General features: G+C 40.1%; 1 protein-coding gene across 1 annotated transcript in view; it reads left to right on the forward strand.

The window, feature by feature from the left end:
* LOC130922279 (NCK-interacting protein with SH3 domain-like) overlaps nt 1-20,376 on the forward strand; it is a 39,139-nt gene that overhangs the window by 2,471 nt on the left and 16,292 nt on the right. Inside the window, exons 2-7 of the mRNA XM_057846955.1 lie at nt 6,290-6,402; nt 9,585-9,789; nt 11,337-11,412; nt 11,518-12,026; nt 19,301-19,471; nt 20,048-20,134. Coding sequence (XP_057702938.1) covers nt 6,290-6,402; nt 9,585-9,789; nt 11,337-11,412; nt 11,518-12,026; nt 19,301-19,471; nt 20,048-20,134 — 1,161 coding nt within the window. The remainder of the gene's footprint in view (nt 1-6,289; nt 6,403-9,584; nt 9,790-11,336; nt 11,413-11,517; nt 12,027-19,300; nt 19,472-20,047; nt 20,135-20,376) is intronic.

Genomic DNA, 20,376 nt, shown 5'->3' on the forward strand with positions numbered 1-20,376 from the left:
TATTATTGATTTATTATTATTATTATTTATTATATTGATTTATGTTATTTATTTATACATTAATAAAGAATGTAGGTGTTCCAAAATGTTTTTTGTGAATTAATAAGCTTCAACAAAAATTTCATTATTAAAGTAGTAGTAAAAAAAAAAAAAAAAAAATTATTAGATTAGTCGACTAATCGTAAAAATAGTCTGCTGACTAATCAGGAGGAAATTAGTCGTTTGGGACAGCCCTAAACATCAGTGAAATCCAGTTTTTGGGCAAGCTCACGCTCTAGCTCGTTTGCTTTAATACACAGTGTGTTGAAAACCCAAGATAAATCCAGCCGCCGGACCCGAGTCTGTTCAGCCTCCCGCACCTTATCCCCACAGAATAACATATATCCCTGATTTCCCATCACTTTCTTGCTTCTCGGCTAAATGCGAGCAGCATGTTATGTGATACTGCAGCTCAAAAGGCTACAAGCGGGTGGTGACAGACTCGAATCGGACTTTGGTCACGGTGATCGCGAATGTAAATGTTCAGTGTGTTAGTGGCTATTGTTCACGTACCGACATCACCGTCCACAGCCAACTCTAGCCCTAATTCTCTGGCTTCTTGTCCTCCTTCATAAAAACTAATTTTTTCTCATTCACCTCTACAATCTTCATCTCTTTTTCTTTTCCTTTTCTTTTCTGCGCACCCGATTTTTATGACGACTTACCATGTTTAGAGTTTATAACAATGACAGATTTTAATTTCCTACTTCAGGGCGTACGTAGTGTAGCCTTGAGTGTGGCAAAGCGCGGTCAAACCATTCTCTGCTAAGACAGATGGGGTTGGGGGGGCCTGTTGTGCAAAAAAAGGAGAAAATATATATTTGAAATATTTATTGTGTTAAAGTTTTTAAGTAGCTATCGAGTAGAACAGGGGTCCCCAACCTTTTTTGCACCACGGACCGGTGTTACTTGGGTCTTTTTTTCACGGACCGGTGTTCTGACAAATTTTGCAACCCATCAAAAATTGCAATGATGCGGTTCTGCGCATGGGCGTAACGTTAAACATGGCCGCAAATGCAGCGATTCCAAAGCAAACACTACAAACTTTAAGGAAAGGAATATTAACTTGCGTTTGATCATGGAAGGACATGTAGAAAAGTTCTCCTCAGATACATCCTGCCATGTTAGCTGCACACAACAACTGCACACCGCTGTCTCACCGTTAACGACTTCGCCTTGTCGTTAAGCATTAAGAAAGAAGCCCGCTTCACAAAGATACGATGTTGGAAATTGTAGCAAGGTTTTCAATGCTCTCGTAGCGATGTCAGGATATTCTGGAATGACTTTTATCCAGAACCTCGGGGTAATTTTTGTCTCAAATGTACGTTTAAGGTTGTCGTCATTTGCGATCTCTACAAGCTGATCCTCCTGTTGCACAGACATGCTCGAATCACTGAGTTTATTCACAAATGGGTCACCAATCCACTCCTTCGCAGTTTGTGGGTCTTCGAGGTTGTATGCTCATCTTCTGACTCGTCAGGTGCCCTTTTTGTAGTAAAAAATATCTCCAAAGACGTATGTTTTCCATTCATCTTCGCCCGTGTGGGGGCTAATTATTTCCGGGAACAATTGTGCTGCGCCCGCGGCCTAGTAATACGTTATTATCGAGGACAAGCGCACATAGATATATTATATACACAAACAAGATGTACTGCAAGCAGTCCAATCAATAGATTTTTTTGACGGCATTCTAATCTATCCTGTAGTATTATATCTGGAGTGGACAGGGATATTGGTGTGTTAAGCAGGGGCACAGGGTTAATTCGGCCAGAATGTGGTCATTAATAAATTATTATTTCTGTGCGGCCCGGTAGCAAATGCGCCACGGACCGCTACCGGTCCGCGGCCCGGCAGATGGGGACCCCTGGAGTAGAACATAATATTTAATCAGACAATGATTTAAATAAATAAATAAATATCTGAATGTAGAATAAAACAATTAAGGGTCATTCAGGGGCCCTATGGTCCTTAGGCCCGGGACAACATCCTGGTTACCCCCCCCCCACCCCCCCCCCCGTCAACGGACTTGCTTATAAATATATATTTAATATTTTATGGCACTGTACAATTATGCACAATTTTAACATTAACTTACTTCACTTAAACACAGGAATTATTAAAGGAAAACATGTAATCCTCTGTAATATTAGTCACACTATCCCCATTTCATACAGTGATAATTTGTCTTGCCAATAAAGTGGGGCCACGTACCACTGGGGCTGCATGATTATGGCTCAAAAGATAACCACGAATATTCTTTGTCCCTTATACAATCACGAATATCATTTATCAGTATTTATGTAATGGTACATAGGCGCTTCACTATCAGTTGACGGGACACGGGGCGTATTTAGGGGCCTGTTTTAAAAAAACTTAAAATTCTAATATTTTCAAAACCAAAGCCACTAGCGACCTAAAACCAAAACAAGCACCTCCCTTAGGCATATAGACCCTACCCACGCGACGTCACAACTCCGGCCTCCTGACTGGTGCCGTCCAATTGTCCGTCAACACATCGTGTTTACCTGTTACGGCTACGTACATTCCTCCTATTTACGGCGTGTTTTTCTGCTCGTTAACATTAATAATCAAAATGGTGAAGGCGTGTGTGGCGGTCGGTTGCAATGACAGAGAAGATAGACTGAGAGACTTGAAGTTCTACCGGATTCCGAGAGACCCGGAGAAGAGAGCAAGATGGGCTGCTGCAATTCGACGAGAAAACTGGGCTCCAAACGATTACCACAGATTATGTAGTAGTCATTTTATATCTGGTAAGATGCATTTAATATATATTTAGAGGGTTTTGGGCTGACAACCACAATTAAGATCATTGCTAGGCTAATCGCCGACAACATACACGTATGTATGTAGTGAGAGTGCTATCGCTAAACCTTATAAACATTAAAAGCCCTAGCTCCATTGACAAATGACATGAAATACATTAGACTTGACAGTGGATGTTAGCAAGAACAAAAGATTTTGAATTGAAAATTTCGTAACTCACCCTTCCAAGCACAAGATAGATTCCTGCCGAATTTTCGTGGACGAGGACCTGTTTCACCCAACCAGCAACGAAGTATTTATAAGCCTCCAAGCTCTTAAAGTTTTTCAAACTTTCGTGAGAATAGGCTGATTTTGTGTGGACAAGATAGTTGTACATATCAGGGTAGCTAGCAGATGTCAGGCAAATACGGTGGAGACAGCGGGTCGAAAAACATCGATTTAGGCATCAAATATGGATCTGGCGAATGGATAAACTGAAGCTTTTCCACATAACGCCTTTTATGCAACGCATCAAGTGAGTTTACGGCATCGGAAAGCACCGGGTTTTCCATGAAATGCATTATAAATTGCTTGATCAATTGAGACCATTGATAATACAGACACAAAATGACGGACAAGGGGGCGGAACAATACAGCGAGCACGTGATTTTGTGACGTCGGTGGGTAGGGTCTATATGAGTCTCCATGAGCAGTGACATAAAAAAATTCAAAGTCATTCCACAATAAAATGCTGATTAATTATTTTCTATATAAGTATAACAACTTAAAATGGCTATAAAATTCTCAGATTTTACGCTAGATGCACAAAAATCACCAAATGCAAAGATAATCATCTATATTTTAAGGATCAATAGCAATATTTAACATATATGTTTTTGCCAGAAATAGCAACTTGATTTTTTTTTTTTTTTTACAAAATCCAACATGGCGGCCGTCACAAAACAAAGAGCTTTTTAAGTTGAAAATTCTTGTAAATAAATGCTTGAATCTCGGAATTTCTATAGATATGAACGTAAAACAGTTTAGATTCTTGGTTAAAAGCAAAAAACGGGCAGTTATCGTTCATTATATGTAACGTTTCAAGCAAAAGTTACGCTATTGTGTAATCCAACATGGCGCCCGTCACGAAACAAGCGCTTTTTAAGTTCAAAATTCTTGTAAATAAGCGCATAAATCTCAGAGTTTCTATAGATATGAACGTAAAACAGTCTAGATTCTTGGTTAAAAGCAAAAACGGGAAGTTATCATTCATTTTACGTAAATATGTCAAGGCAAAGTTACACAAATTTTATCCATTGATTTTTGTCACGTTTCAAAGTGGTGCTATTTAATATAATAATTACCTTGAATCCTTGGCTCACTCTTGAGACACTCCTGCCTGCTTGTATGCAGTATAACCTTCATCCTGTTTCCACCTAAATCCGGCATTAGAACGCAGCGTGTGTTTGAGTTAATCACAGTGAAAGCCTACTCAACGTTTTGCCTGGGTCAGCCCCCTACGGGAAGGCGTGGCGCAATGTCTGTGGGAGCTGTCTTGTCAACTGATGGTGGAGTCTATGAATGATACTTCTTAGAAAATAATATGTAAGCAGTTCTCAGTACAAAAGGAAACTTTAATACTAATTGACTGTCTTTTTAGATTAAACGTTTATTTACAGGTAACGAAAAATGGAACATTCAGTGCACACTGAATAATTATGCTAATATCTAGTTCAGTGTTTTTCAACCTTTTCTGTGTCGCGGCACGTTTTTACATTGGAAAAAATCTCGCGGCAAACCACAAATCAAAAATGTTCCAAAATTACTTTCTGTACAATATATTTCATATCTCAATATATATATTGAGTAAGTTTTTCCTCTCTGTGTTTTCTTGGAAGCAAACAAAATAGTCAATCGACTTGGTTTGAAACGAGAGCAAATGCAACTGCTCGCGTCACGTTCAAGAACTGCTCGGATTTTTAGCCATCAGCTACCTTGCTGTCATCAACAATGTGTTGGAATAAAACACAGGGGGAGGATTGACGGTCTCAAATATGGATGAAATGGAAAGGACACTTCCATGTACAGTATATTGACACTTGACGACTCTAATCAAATGATGTACAGTAGACGTGCTGGGGTCCACATTTTCGCGGACAGCAAGGTAGCTGGTGGCTAAAAATCTGAGCAGTTCTAGAACGCGACACGAGCAATATATTGCGCATTTGCACACGACCGCAAGCTTCTACCTACTCGTCCTTTCCTACTGCAACTTGTAACGCGTGGTAAGTAGGATGCGTGCATAAAAGGAACAAAAAGGGGAGAAGCTTCCACTTATGCACATTTATTCACAAAAATATAATAATAAATCCACCTTGACCACTCGTCACTCGGGAGCTCAGCGGTTCGCACACACGCGTTCGCAGAACTCCAACATAAAAGTAAGCAGCAACAGAAGAAGAACATGTTCAATGTAAATAAAGCAGTGCCACCACGTGGTGGATGTCGGCAGGAACACCATTCAAGGAGATGACTGTTACAAACTCCACCCGACGACGTAAAAAAACAAAAACAAAAAAATGCCACATTGGATAACTTCTCGCGGCACACCTGACGAGCTCTCACGACACACTAGTGTGCCGTGGCACACCGGTTCAAAAAACACTGATCTACTTTATGCTCACGTCTCCCTGAATCTGAAACATCCATATAATGACTGTTGATTCATGGCAGTAACTCCCCACAGTTCCTAAACTCTCAATTTTTGCAGTGGAGGAACATTTTTTCCCATCTCGTAATCATTCTGAAGGTGGCTCTCGCTTGTTATCCAGGCAACTTAATAAATCTTTCACCCCTTGGTGGTTGGCTGACATTATGAAGATGTGCAGTAGAACGTACATTTTTAAATTAAATATTCACCAAAGCTTAAGATAATGTAATTGTGGCTGCAGAAATCATGATCACAATTAAAATTTGACTAAATGACCCAAAAGGTCAGCTTGGAGAGGCTCCACGACATTCAATGAGTAAATTACCATAAAAAATGGATGAATGAGCTTTCTTTTTTTCTTTATCCCTCCATCTGTACATCTCAGCAGACCATCCTCCTCGTAAATGGCATGTTTTCTATGAACTCGGGCCCTCCCACATGTGTTCTTCCAGGGATGGACTCATGAGTGAACTAGTCCTGGCATGTGACCTGCGCCACTCAGGAATGAATGCTGCTTCCACATTTTCTGTGGAGTGTCAATGAGCTCCAATTTGGAGTCTTGCTGAGCATGTGTGACAGTGGCTGAAAGGCAGCTTTTTTGTTAGATAACTGACCCAGTTTCTCCTGTCTTGAGCTCAAACAGTACAGTACACAGCCATAGGCTAGAATTTTGATCTGTTGTGTTTAAAGTTTCATGCAAGCATGAGTAAATATTTAATTCCTACAGCTCCTCATTTTCTGTTGCCTTTTAATGTTTTTCTTTTTTCTGTCCGCCAGGCTCCAGAGCAGGATGAAGTGTTGCAGTCCATTGACCGAGCCATTGAAGGCATCCACAATGTTGCCTTGAAGAATGCTGGCAAATATAATCTGGAACAGCGGGATGTCCTCCAGTGAGCAGAAATGTTCAATGAGTTATTTCATTCAGTAGTGTGTTCTTGCTTGGAAATGGGAAATGCCGAGATGCCAAAATGTCAAGCAAAGATCTGGGGATATGTCACGTTATATCACAGCAATCCTTATGAAAGTTTGTCCAGTAATTGCATATATGCTTTGAACTGATGTCATGATTTCACGAACACATAAAACTAGTGTACGTCCTTGAATTCCAATTTGCACAAAAAATATACCCAGGAAACTTGTTGCTTTTGGGACAAGGCTAACTATTTGCTAATATTTCAAAAGTAATTTAAGAGAGCTATTTTTAAATTGTCACAAACAAGGACAAAAGAAATCAAGATGTAAAAAAGTAAATAAACAGGGGTGGATAGTAACGCGTTACATCTACTCTGATACATTTACTTGAGTAACTTTTTAAGAAAGTACTTTTGACTTTTATTTGAGTAGATTTGAGAAGAAGAAACTCTACTCTTACTCCCCTACTTTGGGCTACACAAGAGTCATTATGTTATGTTACCACACGTTATGTTTTTCTGTTTATTGGACATATTGAGATTATTTTACAAACATATGCCGACAGTGGTTGTCTCGCCAATGAGATGTCGTTATAATATCCAGATTACTCCATTATGCCAATCAGAGGTAAACAATGTTTTTCTCTGGTAGAGGGCACTCATGCTCTTTAAACGTGTGATGTTTCATGTGTGCTGGTCCGAACTGGATGATTTCTGTGTCATCTTTTTGGCCTAATACAGTCATGTAATGGGTTGTAGTTATAGGTTATAGTAAAGTATAATAATAACAGTTCATATAGATGAAGTTGTGCTGAGAAAAAATATACAATTATTTTTTAAAAATCAAGACATTGTTAGCAGTTACTCACAAGGTTACTCATTACTTGAGTATTCTTTTCAACTAATACTTTTTTACTTGTACTAGAGTACATTTTTGGATGACTACTTTTACTTGAGTAATATTATTTAGAATTAACACTATTCATACTTGAGTCAAAGTTTTGGCTACTCTACCTACTGCAGTAAACAAATATGTGTATGATAAGATAAAATCACTGTCCAATTGATCATTCATACCATTTCAAGTTTATGTCGTATTAAAAAATGAGACCAAGATCAATCATTTCTAAACTTTTTCATCCACTAACACCACAGTGTTTTTCAACTGGCGTTATGATAGAGGGGTTGTTGCAGGGCTACCATGAACTCTTTTCATCATTTATTAAGTTACACTAGTAGATGGAGCTAATTTTATTACTAAGATCTTAAAAACACTACCAGAGGGCTGAAAAAAAAAGAAAAAGAAAACAATGCGATCTGTGTCATGTTTAAAAATTATTTTTCTACGTTATCGTAGTTTTAAGAAATTGGTGATGTTCATTTTTCGAATATTTGAGCAACAATTTTTTACATGAAGGCCATGTACACTACGGTTCAAAAGTTTGGGGTCGCTTAGACCTCAAAGTTTTGAACCGTAGTGTATCATATGGGATTTTTCATTATGTACACTACGGTTCAAAAGTTTGGGGTCTCTTAAACCCCAAACTTTTGAACAGTAGTGTATATTGTACTAAACCTTGTTTTCCCTTCAGCAGTAACTGGTATCTATCTATTACAGTTCCCTTGCCACATTTCAAAATATATTAGTTAAATAATATTCAATGGTTTTTGACAAGTTTACAAGATAATTAGTGTTGGAAATACCCAAGATTCACTTCCTCAAGCTATTTGAGTTGATCAAAAAAAATACCTGGCTTCTTTAATGGTTTGATTTGTCATTAATATATTATACTTAAATATGCCTTGCTGTGATTTGAAATAGATCGTTTTCAGTGATAGAAGATTTTTTTTTTCTCACAAAAACCTGGCATGGACCTATTAGTATATTTCAACCTGTGACCACAAGGCCCAGCTCAAACATTTGAATTTTCTCAAAAGCTGACAATGCGTCTTATAATCCGATACGAATCAATCAATGTGGATCAATATTGGTTAATATTGGCATGACATTCCCTTAAGCGCAGATCGATCTAGTGGACGCATAACGCAACCCCGACCACTACTACTACTGTGCCTTATACTGCAGTTTGCCCTATACTGTACATAGTTCATACTGAGAGGTTCGCTTTATACTCCGATGCACCTTTGTGGAAAATACGGTATGTCTTTGGAAAGAAAAAGTAATGATACAATGCTGTATTGAAATTAGGGGTCCACGATATCCATTTATTGAAACCGATATCGATAACTTCCTGCTCCTCAAAGCCGATACCGATATCGATAACCGATAATAAATATATATTTTTTAAATGTATAACCTGAGTTTTTGAACACCTGGAGGTTTAAAAAAAATAGTGGATTCAACATAGATTTGCCTTTGGTCTCATCAGATTTTTCATAATGACATGAACAAAACACTGCGTTTCACTTCTGCACTGCCCGACAGCCAGCTAAGAATGAATGCACTTCCATAAACCACAAGGCTTGGTCTTGTCTTGCTTTTATAGGAAGACACTCGTCTTAAGATTGTGAAAGTACAACAGAAAAATACACATATTCAATACTCAATATACAACAAACTGCACAATACACTTATATACATAACTAATATATGTATAGCATAGCACACTAGCTTGAGCTACTAAAGCATTGGCTGGCTTTTATAACACAACTTATGAAGTTCTGTACATATGACCCTTCACCACAGAAGTAAACATATTTTGCACATCCATATGTAATAGTAAACATAAAATACTTACATATATTTCCAAGGCGGAAACGTAACAGAAAGCATTCACGACTGTCAATGTTACCGCTAGACACCTCAGTGTGTAAGTGATTGAACCAAACTACTGTAACAAAAATAGGTGCATTGAAATATTCTGACCAGCAGGTGGGAGCAATGCCCCACAAATGGTCAACTGATTTCCCATACTATTGTGTAAACTGCTAAGCCGGAACAGGACATATTATCGGTCCTATTATAAATGTTATTGGATTTATCGGGATGACGTCATAATTCCTATTATTGGACCGATAATTATCGGACCAATAATTATCGTGCACCAGTAATTGAAATAGCTTTTGTTGTGGTATACAGCACCATCAACATTTCCAAAATTGCATACACACCTTCTAAAGAGTGGATTCTTCTGTTCTAGAAAGTTGATCCATCACAGAAAGGAGACGCTCGCACGACGAAGCATTTCAGGAAACTCGCAAGGCCTCCCGTCTTCCAACAGTGAAATATCTCTCAGCCAAACTCCTACTTTGCCCAATGGCCTTAACCGAGACCACACACGACAGGGAGGCGTCCCTCTATCAGGAAGTATGGACAGCATGCATGGAGAGCCAGGCTTCTATCAGGTCAAACTAATGTCTCCGTTTTGCCTTATTTTACCATTTTTTTCTGCCTTAATACAAATATGGGTAGCCTTATAACACACTAAACGCACTAAAATGCTGACACTGGTATATGCGAGTACTGACAAACAACACGCCAATGCTATATGTACTCTTTGAGATATTTTTTCCAACCGCCATAAAACCAAAGAAGAAGAATAATACTTGTGTTGGCATGCAGTGTTCAATACCAAAATGTGGTGCCAAAATTTCGGTGAGTTTTACCGTACATTTCATTTAGTTCGTTGTTCACATGCATGACGTCAGTGACCCTAGTCCTAGTTGATTTGATGTACCGTAATTTTCGGACTATAAGCCGCTACTTTTTTCCCCTCATTTTAAATCCGTCGGCTTACAGTCCAGTGCGGCTTATTGTTGATTTATTGGGTTATAGGTAACACTTTATTTTACAGCGGCTTCATAAGACTGCCATAAGACAGTCATAATTATGACATGACACTACCATGGGCATTGATGAATGCATATGACAGATGTCATTAAGTGTCATCTGGCAAATTATGTCACTAACTCCATTTATGTCCAGCTCAGATCTTTTACATCCATTCAAAAGTAAGATAATTTGCCAGATGACAAAAAATTATATCTTACGTCATAAGTTTTATTAATGCTCATGGCAATGTCATGTCATAATTATGATAGTCTTAAGACAGTCTTATGGTGCCACTGTCAAATAAAGTGTTAACAAATACCAAACTAACAATTAATGAAACAACTGGAACAGTAACTGAAGAAATAATTAGGAAAGAACATGAATTTTGAATGTTATTTACATCTGGGGTTCTGCAATGCATACTAGGAGGCATGTTGGACGACAGCAGTGTTGACAGCAGGTGGCAGCAGAGGTTGACTGTCTCCCCCAAGGGAGCGGTGATGGGCAAATGAAGCCTCTTGAAGCAGTGAAGCTTTGCAGCCAATTTGTTCAAAAAGATTCATGGTGGTTCAATTGGTCTCATGACATTTTTATGATGTGGCTGTCAAATAAAGTGTTACCAGTTAATATCTTTTGGTTTAAATATCCCATAATACAGTGAGGACAGCTAGGGCTTATAGTCAGGTGCAGCTTATATTCCCAAAATTACGGTAGTAGAAGCGAGACGATCAAGTGACGCAAAGCAATCACAAGCTTGGCTTAAAGTTAAGGATATTGGCAGCAGTGTTTCCTCTTCATGGGAGTTAAAAATAAAAAAAAAATCAAATTTGTAAATTTTTTCTATCTGCATGGTGTGACTGTGGTCGGTACAAAACCACCACTGACCACTACTTTGCAAATGTGTATAGAAATCATGTGAAAAAAGTGGAAGAAGAACAACTTTAGTTTAAAGCTGGTGGGCAAAAAGTGGGGGAAAAAAAAAAGCTGTTTTTTTTTCATGTGGTCTTTGATGTAGTTTATGTGCGTGTATTTCATTGGTGTTTGTTCAAATGTACGGTTGAATTCACTCTAAAATTTAAACTGACATGCCTTCGTGTTCTGCTTGCATCCCTCCACACAGGTGCCCCCGCAGCCTCGACGCGCGGCTCCGATCACGCCGCCCCCACCTGAGAAACAACGCAATAGCCGGCGTCCAGGTCGGTATTTGAATTCGTTTGAACCATCATGCAAGGCTCTCCTGAAAAACGCTTCATTCTGTGGTGGCTCAGTCAATGTAATACCACCTTTCTTTATTTCTGCAGAGCCAGACATCCCCTCTAGACTGTCTTCTCTGCCTCCGTCCCCCGTCCCGTCCCTCACAATCAGCAGCACTTCTTTGGAGTCTGCGGCGTCCTCTGACGTCAGCCTGCCAAGTGTTTCAAGCACCCCGCCTCCCCCAGTCCCGTCCCGCGTCAAGCCGGCCGCACCTCCTGCAGACTCCCCGGCTCAGTCGGCCCCGGCCAAGAAGAGCCCCGCTCCACAGCCCCCGCAGTCCACCGAGCACCCCGCTGCCGAAGAGGAACAGGTAGAGAGCGAATGGCCAGTGGCCCCGCCGTCTGTTGCCGAAAGCCCCCCCGGGAGCCCCGCTCCCTCAGAGCCGGTTCCTCCGACCATCGGGGCCGAACTGATCGAGATGGTGCGGAAGAACACGGGCTTGAGTTACGAGCTGTCGCGGGTCGCTGTCGGGGTCGTGGTGGGCCACCTGCAGACCACTCTGCCTCACTCCTCCTCCGCCCTGGAGCGAGTTCTCCTCTCGCTGGTGGAGAGCAAGGTTAGACTTGTTTTCATTACGGCACGTGTGCTCGGTGTCACTGAGTCCCGTACACTCAAAAGAGAACACGGAGGCAGTTTAGAGTTACAACTCAAGCTGCTTTTAGCTGTGAGAAAATGAGGGACGGCCAGGGGTGCATTTATCATGTCAACCGCTCATTTCCTGCAAGCTCTGCTATGTCAAACTTGATACATGAGAATTTTGACCTCGGCATAGGCTTCAACTTTTGTCACTTGCCGTTCCAAGGGAACAAGATGTAAAAACGCATGACAACAAGTTGATGACATTTAAACAAAGCATGAAAACACATCTCTTGGTCCAAAAGGAATGAGATTGGGAAAGACATGCAGTGGCATTTTTTAGGCAGAGCCCAATCCATTCAGTCCAAAGAATTTATATATGAGTTGAGTTGCATTAGGTGCAACCACACAGCGCACGTTGTTGACTTTTTACCAGTTTAAGAAAGACAACATTGGTTTAATAATTGTAAATATTGACATGTAGTTAATGGATAACATTTTGCCGCCTGAATTTGCAATATCCAATTGTGTCAGCGGTCTTTGAACAAGGCCTGAATGATACACCGTTTGGAAATCGTAATCGCGTGCGATATTTAGATTTGTTTTTTTTTTTTGAACACGTAAACTCCTTTTTCTTCTTCATGCTCGTACAGCGCCACAATTTCACCCAGGCTTTGACGCTCGCGCTGCCGAGAGCAGCCTCTCACTTATGCAATGAATGAGTTGTCTTTGATCGTAGAGCTAGCAAGTCGTCCATTGCCGTATCAAAGCTACAAATAGGGCTGTCCCAAATGATGATTTTTCCCCCGATTAGTCTGCAGACTTTTTAATTGGTAAATGGTGTTATACTTGTATAACGATTAGTCGACTAGTTTAATAATTTCTTTATGAACTTTTTTTTTTTAATTAATCTTGCAATTAAATTTTTTGACGATTATTAATTCACAAAAACATTTTGGGACACTTTAATTCTTTATTAAAGTACAAATAAACACATAAATAACAATATTACATCACAAATAAACAACGAGGTAAACTGCTGATGACATTAACTGAATTGTGCAAATGAATGAAATGTAAACTGATTCAGAACACTGTGACTTCACATTTCCAACAGGATTCAAAACAATTTTCTCTGTTTTTGATGTGTTTTTGTTGCATTAGTATGAGCACCAGCAGAGCAGATAAATAAATGTCACGTTATCACTGGAGTGAAGTACGTGAAAAAACTTAATGATGCACGTTGATACACTATGACGGAGTATTAGGGCCAAATAAATATATAATGTATATGCCGTAATTTTTGGACTATAAGCTGCTACTTTTTTCCCTCATTTTGAATCCTGCGGCTTATAGTCTAGTGCGGCTTATATGTTGATTTATTTGGCTAATAGGTAACACATTATTTGACAGCGGTATCATACGATTGTCGTAAGACTATCATGATTATGACATGACATTATGATAGGCATTAATTTAGATGTCATTAAGTGTCATCTGGCAAATTATGTCACTAACTCCATTTATGTCCTGCTCAGATCTTTTACATCCATTTAAAAGTGAAATAATTTGCTGGATGACACAAAATGATGTCTGTCATAAGCATTCATCATTGCTCATGGCAATATCATGTCATAATTATGATGGTCTTATGACAGTCTTATGGCGTCACTGGTAAATAAAGTGTTACCAAATTCCATATCTAGCAATTAATGAAACAACTAGAACAGTAACCGAAGAAATAATTAGCACAGAACATGTATTTTGATTGTGATTTACATCTGTAGTGCTGCAGTGCACGCTAAGAGGCATGTTGGATGACAATAATGTTGATAGCAGGTGGCAGCAGAGGTTGATTGTCTCCCCCAGTGGAGCAATGATGGCCAAATGAAGCTTCTTGAACCAATGACGCTTTGCAGCCAATTGGTTTAAAGCTTCATGGTGGTTGATTCATTCTTTTGACAGTCTTATGGCGCTGTCAAATAGTGTTACGGCTTTATGTCTTTTGGTGTAAATATCCCATGATAAAGTGAGGACAGGTGCGACTTATAGTCCAGTGCGGCTTATTTATCAACAAATGCCGTTTTCGTGTCAAATTTGGTGGGTGGCGGCTTATAGTCAGGTGCGCCTTATAGTGCGAAAATTACGGTATGTATTTTTTTTAAAGAACGAGATTAAAGTCGTAATATTGCTACGAGAAACAAAAGTTGCATTGCTACGTAGGGACAATGTAGCTGTGAGCCGCTACGCACTTTACATACATACAGTACATGAACCTAAGCTGGGAGCTACGACGAAGCATTAGTACTTGTATAAATTCTTCTATTGATTATGATTTAATGTAGATGAAGCAAAATAATAAGGATTTCCTTATTTGTAAAATCGATTCTATAACACAAGATGTCATCATATGGACTTACAATCCGCCAGCTTGTTGTCTCTTGTTGTCTTCCAAAATTATAACTGGGCGATGGCGCTTCAGGTGTTAATTCATGGCCGACGTGCTGCCGTGGTATGCAAGCTTGGCATTGAAGAGACTGCGCACAACAGTGTACCCTCCTTTGTTTCGTTGAAATTAGTCCATGCTTTGGTCAGTCTGGTGCGCTTTTTTGGCTTTGTGCCGCACTCCCCGCTTGAATTCCGAGCGTTCACCGCTGTCAACTTTCCACGTTCCATATATGTTTTTTAACTCTTTCTTAACCGTCAACGGGATGGTGTGCTCGGCGACGCATTTACATCCTCGATATACGTCGACTATGTCGACTTGTCAGGACAGCTTTAGCTACAAACCCGTCAATCATCGTTAACTTTAAGTACCATGCCCACTGCAGTGGCGGAAAAGGTTTGGTCACACTGCTTAGCAGGAGGAAGGTGTGAGAGGCTGATTGGACTCACTCAATGAAGCATTTGATAAAGATAAATATTTTTCCAAGTTTTTCTTGTTTAAAAATAATTCATATTATGATGGCTGCACGGTGGCAAACTGGTTAGCGCGTCCACCTCACAGTTCTGGGATCATGGGTTCAATCTCTAGTCTTCCAGTGTGGAGTTTGCATGTTCTTCCAGTGCCAGAGTGGGCTTTCTCGGGGTTCCTGCTGATTGAACACTCCAAATTGTCCGTAGGGGTGAGTGTGTGCGGGAATGGTTGTGTGAATATAAGTTCCCTGCCACTGGCTGCCAACCAGTTCAGGGCGCCTTCTGCGTGGACTTAGCTTTGATAGGCTCCAGCATCCTCGTGAGGGAGATGAATGAATTATATCCCTTTATTGCCAAATGTATCACATTTGATACACCTAAAATTTAATGATTTCGAGAGTAGTTCAGAATTTTGACATTTCTTTTTGAAAAAAAAAAAAAAAATGATGGATGCAAGTCAACACATGCATCTGCAGGTTCCATGAGGAAAAAAAAACAGGATTTAGCTAGGGTTATAGATATTAGAGCGCTTATTACACATATTCATTTTGACATTTCTTTTTACAAATATGAAAAAAAGGTTTCATTAGGACCTTATTTCTCACATTTTGGGATTCTCTGATAATTGCTTCATGTTGCAGGTATTTAAGGGATATGAATGTTATGGAGCGTGATTAAAAGTATGGCGTTAAAGGTGCTGCACTGAAAAATGTGTGTGCGCCTAAATTTTGAGCTGGTGCATCTTAAGAAAAAAGTTAGGCGCACCAGTGCCACCAATGCAAAAAGTAAGTGTGGAGCCTTGGCAATATACACTCACCGGCCACTTTATTAGGTATACCTGTCCAACTGCTCGTTAACACTTAATTTGTAATCAGCCAATCACATGGCGGCAACTCAGTGCATTTAGGCATGTAGACATGGTTTAAGACAATCTCCTGCAGTTCAAACCGAGCATCAGTATGGGGAAGAAAGGTGATTTGAGTGACTTTGAACGTGGCATGGTTGTTGGTGTCAGAAGGGCTGGTCTGAGAACGGTCCGAAAAAGAAAAAATATCCAGAGAGCGGCAGTTCTGTGGGCGGAAATGCCTTGTTGATGCCAGAGGTCAGAGGAGAATGGCCAGACTGGTTCGAGCTGATAGAAACGCAACAGTGACTCAAATAACCACCCGGGACAACCAAGGTAGGCAGAAGAGCATCTCTGAATGCACAGTACATCGAACTTTGAGGCAGATGGGCTACAGCAGCAGAAGACCACGCCGGGTGCCACTCCTTTCAGCTAAGAACAGGAAACTGAGGCTACAATTTGCACAAGCTCATCGAAATTGGACAATAGAAGATTGGGAAAAATGTTGCCTGGTCTGATGAGTCTTGATTTCTGCTGCGACATTCGGATGGTAGGGTCAGAATTTGGCGTCAACAACATGAAAGCATGGATCCATCCTGCCTTGTATCAACGGTTCAGGTTGGTGGTGGTGGTGTAATGGTGTGGGGAATATTTTCTTGGCACTCTTTGGGCCCCTTGGTACCAATTGAGCATCGTTGGAATGCCACAGCCCTACCTGAGTATTGTTGCTGACCATGTCCATCCCTTTATGACCACAATGTACCCAACTTCTGATGGCTACTTTCAGCAGGATAATGCGCCATGTCATAAAGCTGGAATCATCTCAGACTGGTTTCTTGAACATCACAATGAGTTCACTGTACTCAAATGGCCTCCACAGTCACCAGATCTCAATCCAATAGAGCATCTTTGGGATGTGGTGAAACGGGAGATTCGCATCATGGATGTGCAGCCGACAAATCTGCACCAACTGTGTGATGCCATCATGTCAATATGGACCAAACTCTCTGAGGAATGCTTCCAGCACCTTGTTGAATCTATGCCACGAAGAATTGAGGCAGTTCTGAAGGCAAAAGGGGGTCCAACCCATTACTAGCATAGTATACCTAATAAAGTGGCCGGTGAGTGTATATCGCAATGTTAATAATTTTCCAATATCATTCAGGCCAATCCCAAACAGTTATTCAAGTCATCTGGTGAAAATTTGTCTAGTTTTAATATCGCAATATAATATTGCAATATATCGCAAAGCCCCCAAAAATCGCAATGATGTTTTTTTCTAATATGGTTCAGGCCTACTTTGAACGCATCTTGTGCACCGCCCATTCCTTCATTCATCTTATGTACCGTTTCTCCTCAAATGGGAGCTTTTAGTTTTGGTCTTCCGTCTTTGATCCTCTACGTAACGTAATGCCTTGTAGTGGCTTTTTTTTTTTGCAAAGTTATTAAGAATGACATATTTATTGTTTTTGCTAGTGGCTGATTCTTTCCCAATTTACTATCTGTGGCGATGTTTGGCCATACCCTAGCATTTCGCTTACGCCAGGGGCACTAAGAATACTAAAGTGAAGACTAATAAACATCTTCTTAATCCACGGGAGGTGAAAGCAACTGTTTGGGAAACTGCAACTGTGTCCACAATAAATGAAAATGAAACATTTGTAGTGCCCCTGAGACCATGTTGGAGCCCAACATGCAGAGTGTTACCTGCTTATGCGGTGTTGAAGCAGAAAAAGTCAGTAAGTCAGGTCATATTTCAGTACACCACAGCGTTATGCATTTGTCATATTATTGTCGACCTATTGACAACGTCGATGAAGAGCAACCGGGAATGAGACACATTTCTCAGTTTCGCGTCTGCCTTCTTTCCGCGGTGATGTTAAATGCACTTGTGGAGATGATCTTTAGACTTTCAATGTTTCACAAGACATGCTTGCGTACAATCATGCCTGACAGTGTTTTGAACAGGTTTTGATTAAACTCAGGATTGTGTAATGTATGGGCAATTAAAAACTACCGAAATTTTCGCACTATAATACGCACATGACTATAGGCCGCCACCCACCAAATGTGACACAAAAATGGCATTTGTTCATAGATAAGCTGCATCAGACTATAAGCTGCGGCTGTCCTCACCGTATTATGGGGTGTTTAACCCAAAAGATGTTAAAATTGTTAATATTTAACAAGAGCGTCATAAGACTGTCAGAGACCAAATGAACGATCATGAAGCTTTGAAACAATAGGCTGCAAATCTTCATTGTTTCAAGCAGCTTCATTTGGCCATCACTGTTCCCTTGGTGGAGACAGTCAACCTCTTCTGCCACCTGCTGTCAACACTGTTGTTGTCCAACATGTCTCCTAGCATGCATTGCAGCACTACAGATGTAAATAACAATCAAAATTCATCTTCTGTGCTAAGTATTTCTTCAGTTGCTGTTCTAGTTGTTTCATTAATTGCTAGTTGTTGTATTTGGTAACACTTTATTTGACAGCGGCGCCTTAAGACTGCCATTTGACAATCATTAATTACGACATGACACTATCATGAGCATTAATGAATGCTTATAACAGATGTCATTTAGTGTCATCCGGCAAATTATCTCACTTTTGAATGGATGTAAAAGATCCGATCTGGAGTTAAATTGAGTTAGTAACATAATATGCCGGATGGCACTTAATGACATCTGTCATAAGCATTCAGTAATGCCCATGATGGTGTCATGTCATAATTATGACAGTCTAATGACAGTCTTGTGACGCTGCTGTTAAATGAAGTGTTACCATATTCCATAACAAGCAATTAATGAAACAACTGAAACAGTAACTGAAGAAATAATTAGCACAGAACATGAATTTTGATTGTTATTTACATCTGTAGCACTGCAGTGCATGCTTGGAGGGATGTGTTGCCTGTTAATCCAAATAAATCACTAAATAAGATGCACTGGACTATAAGCCGCTGGATCCAAAATGAAGGAAAAAAGTAGCGACTTATAGTCCGAAAATTACGGTAACTCATTCAGTGCACTTGGCAGTAATAGATAAATACAGTATATTTTAAGATCAGCAGGGGCGTTAACATTGAGCCTTGTGGAATGCCTTTGACATGCTTAACTCGTTCACTGTCATTGGTGGTGATTGATGTCGAATCCATTTTGCTGGAGGAGTAAATAGTGATAGTTGCTACAAGCTCTACCTCCCATTCAAAAGGTACTGAATGACCATCACCATCAATGGCAGCCATAGAGTTAATAATGTAAATCTAGGAATTCAGTTTCATGAAAAAGGGTTGACATCCATTCTCTAAAAATATTATCTAGGTTTACATGAAAACAATTCTTTGCTGATGAAAGATTTCTCTGGCTGAGATAATAAACCGTCCAGTCTAAAAATAAGTCTCGCTAAAAGGTTTCACCTGTATTTCAGAAGCCTTTCAATTTTAAAGAGGGTGGACATGGCCTGTTATGTGACTACCTCTTATTTGCGTGCAGGACCTGGGTGCCGCGCTACCTCGTGGTCAGGTGTGTCACGATGAACAGCGACTCGAAGTCATCTTTGGCGACCTCGCCCGCCACAGGGATGACTCCCAGCAACGAAGCTGGGCGCTTCACGAAGACCACGCCCTCATTGCGTGCTATCTGGAGGAGCTTCTCAAAATACTGGTAAGACTCCTTGAGTCCCAAGTTTGAAATTTTTGTTGGACTTTTACATCATTAGCGACTCCCTCATATTTATGGGTGACTTCACAAATTCAAGTATTTGTATTTTTTTTCCTTTGGAACTTACGTCCAGATCTTTGTTATCTTTTCTGAAACGACTGCAGATTCTTCCAAAGTCCCGTCTAAATAGAACAATTTTCAGGAAGAGCTGTTTGTACGGTGTAATGAAAGAGTTTCAGTCTGACGAATGTATGATCCATTTGCAGGACAGGCATCCAGATCCCGCTGGAAATACCAGGCATGTCTGATGGGATCAGACAGGGCAATTTACAGATCCGACCATGTTATTAAAGACTGAGTCAGTCAACTTGACAGCCTGCCAAATCTTTTGGGTTGGCATTTTTACTGTTGACTAAAACCCACTATCAAGCTGGGATGCTCAGATGAGCTTTTAATGCACCCAAAGATCCTTTGGTTGTTCAGGGACCTCATCCAATGAACAGATTACAGAGGAACGAAAAAAGGAAGCACAGTGTATTATTGCCCTTACAAATAAAAGCTTTGTGTTTGTTTTTATAGACTGATGCGGATCCAGAGGTGTGTAAGAGGATGTGCAAGGCCAGCGACTATGAGAATGTTCTCTCTCTCGTTTCCTACTATCAGATGGTAAGAAAGTGCTGTCACTTGTTTTTGTTTAATCAGTTGTTTAATCAATTATTCATGGATTCATCAGACAAAAAATGTTGTGTGTGTTGAAGTGTATTGCAAATATTTGTTTCCAATTACTTTTCAATCATCCACTATTGTAGAATTGGTATTTTGTGATGATTCAGACAAAACCGAGAAAACTGCATGAAGAAATCCTGTATTACACAAAAGGGAGTAATGTTGTGCTGAGTAGGGATGTC

The sequence above is a fragment of the Corythoichthys intestinalis genome, chromosome 9 (genome assembly GCF_030265065.1).
Source record: "Corythoichthys intestinalis isolate RoL2023-P3 chromosome 9, ASM3026506v1, whole genome shotgun sequence".
NCBI lineage: Eukaryota > Metazoa > Chordata > Actinopteri > Syngnathiformes > Syngnathidae > Corythoichthys > Corythoichthys intestinalis.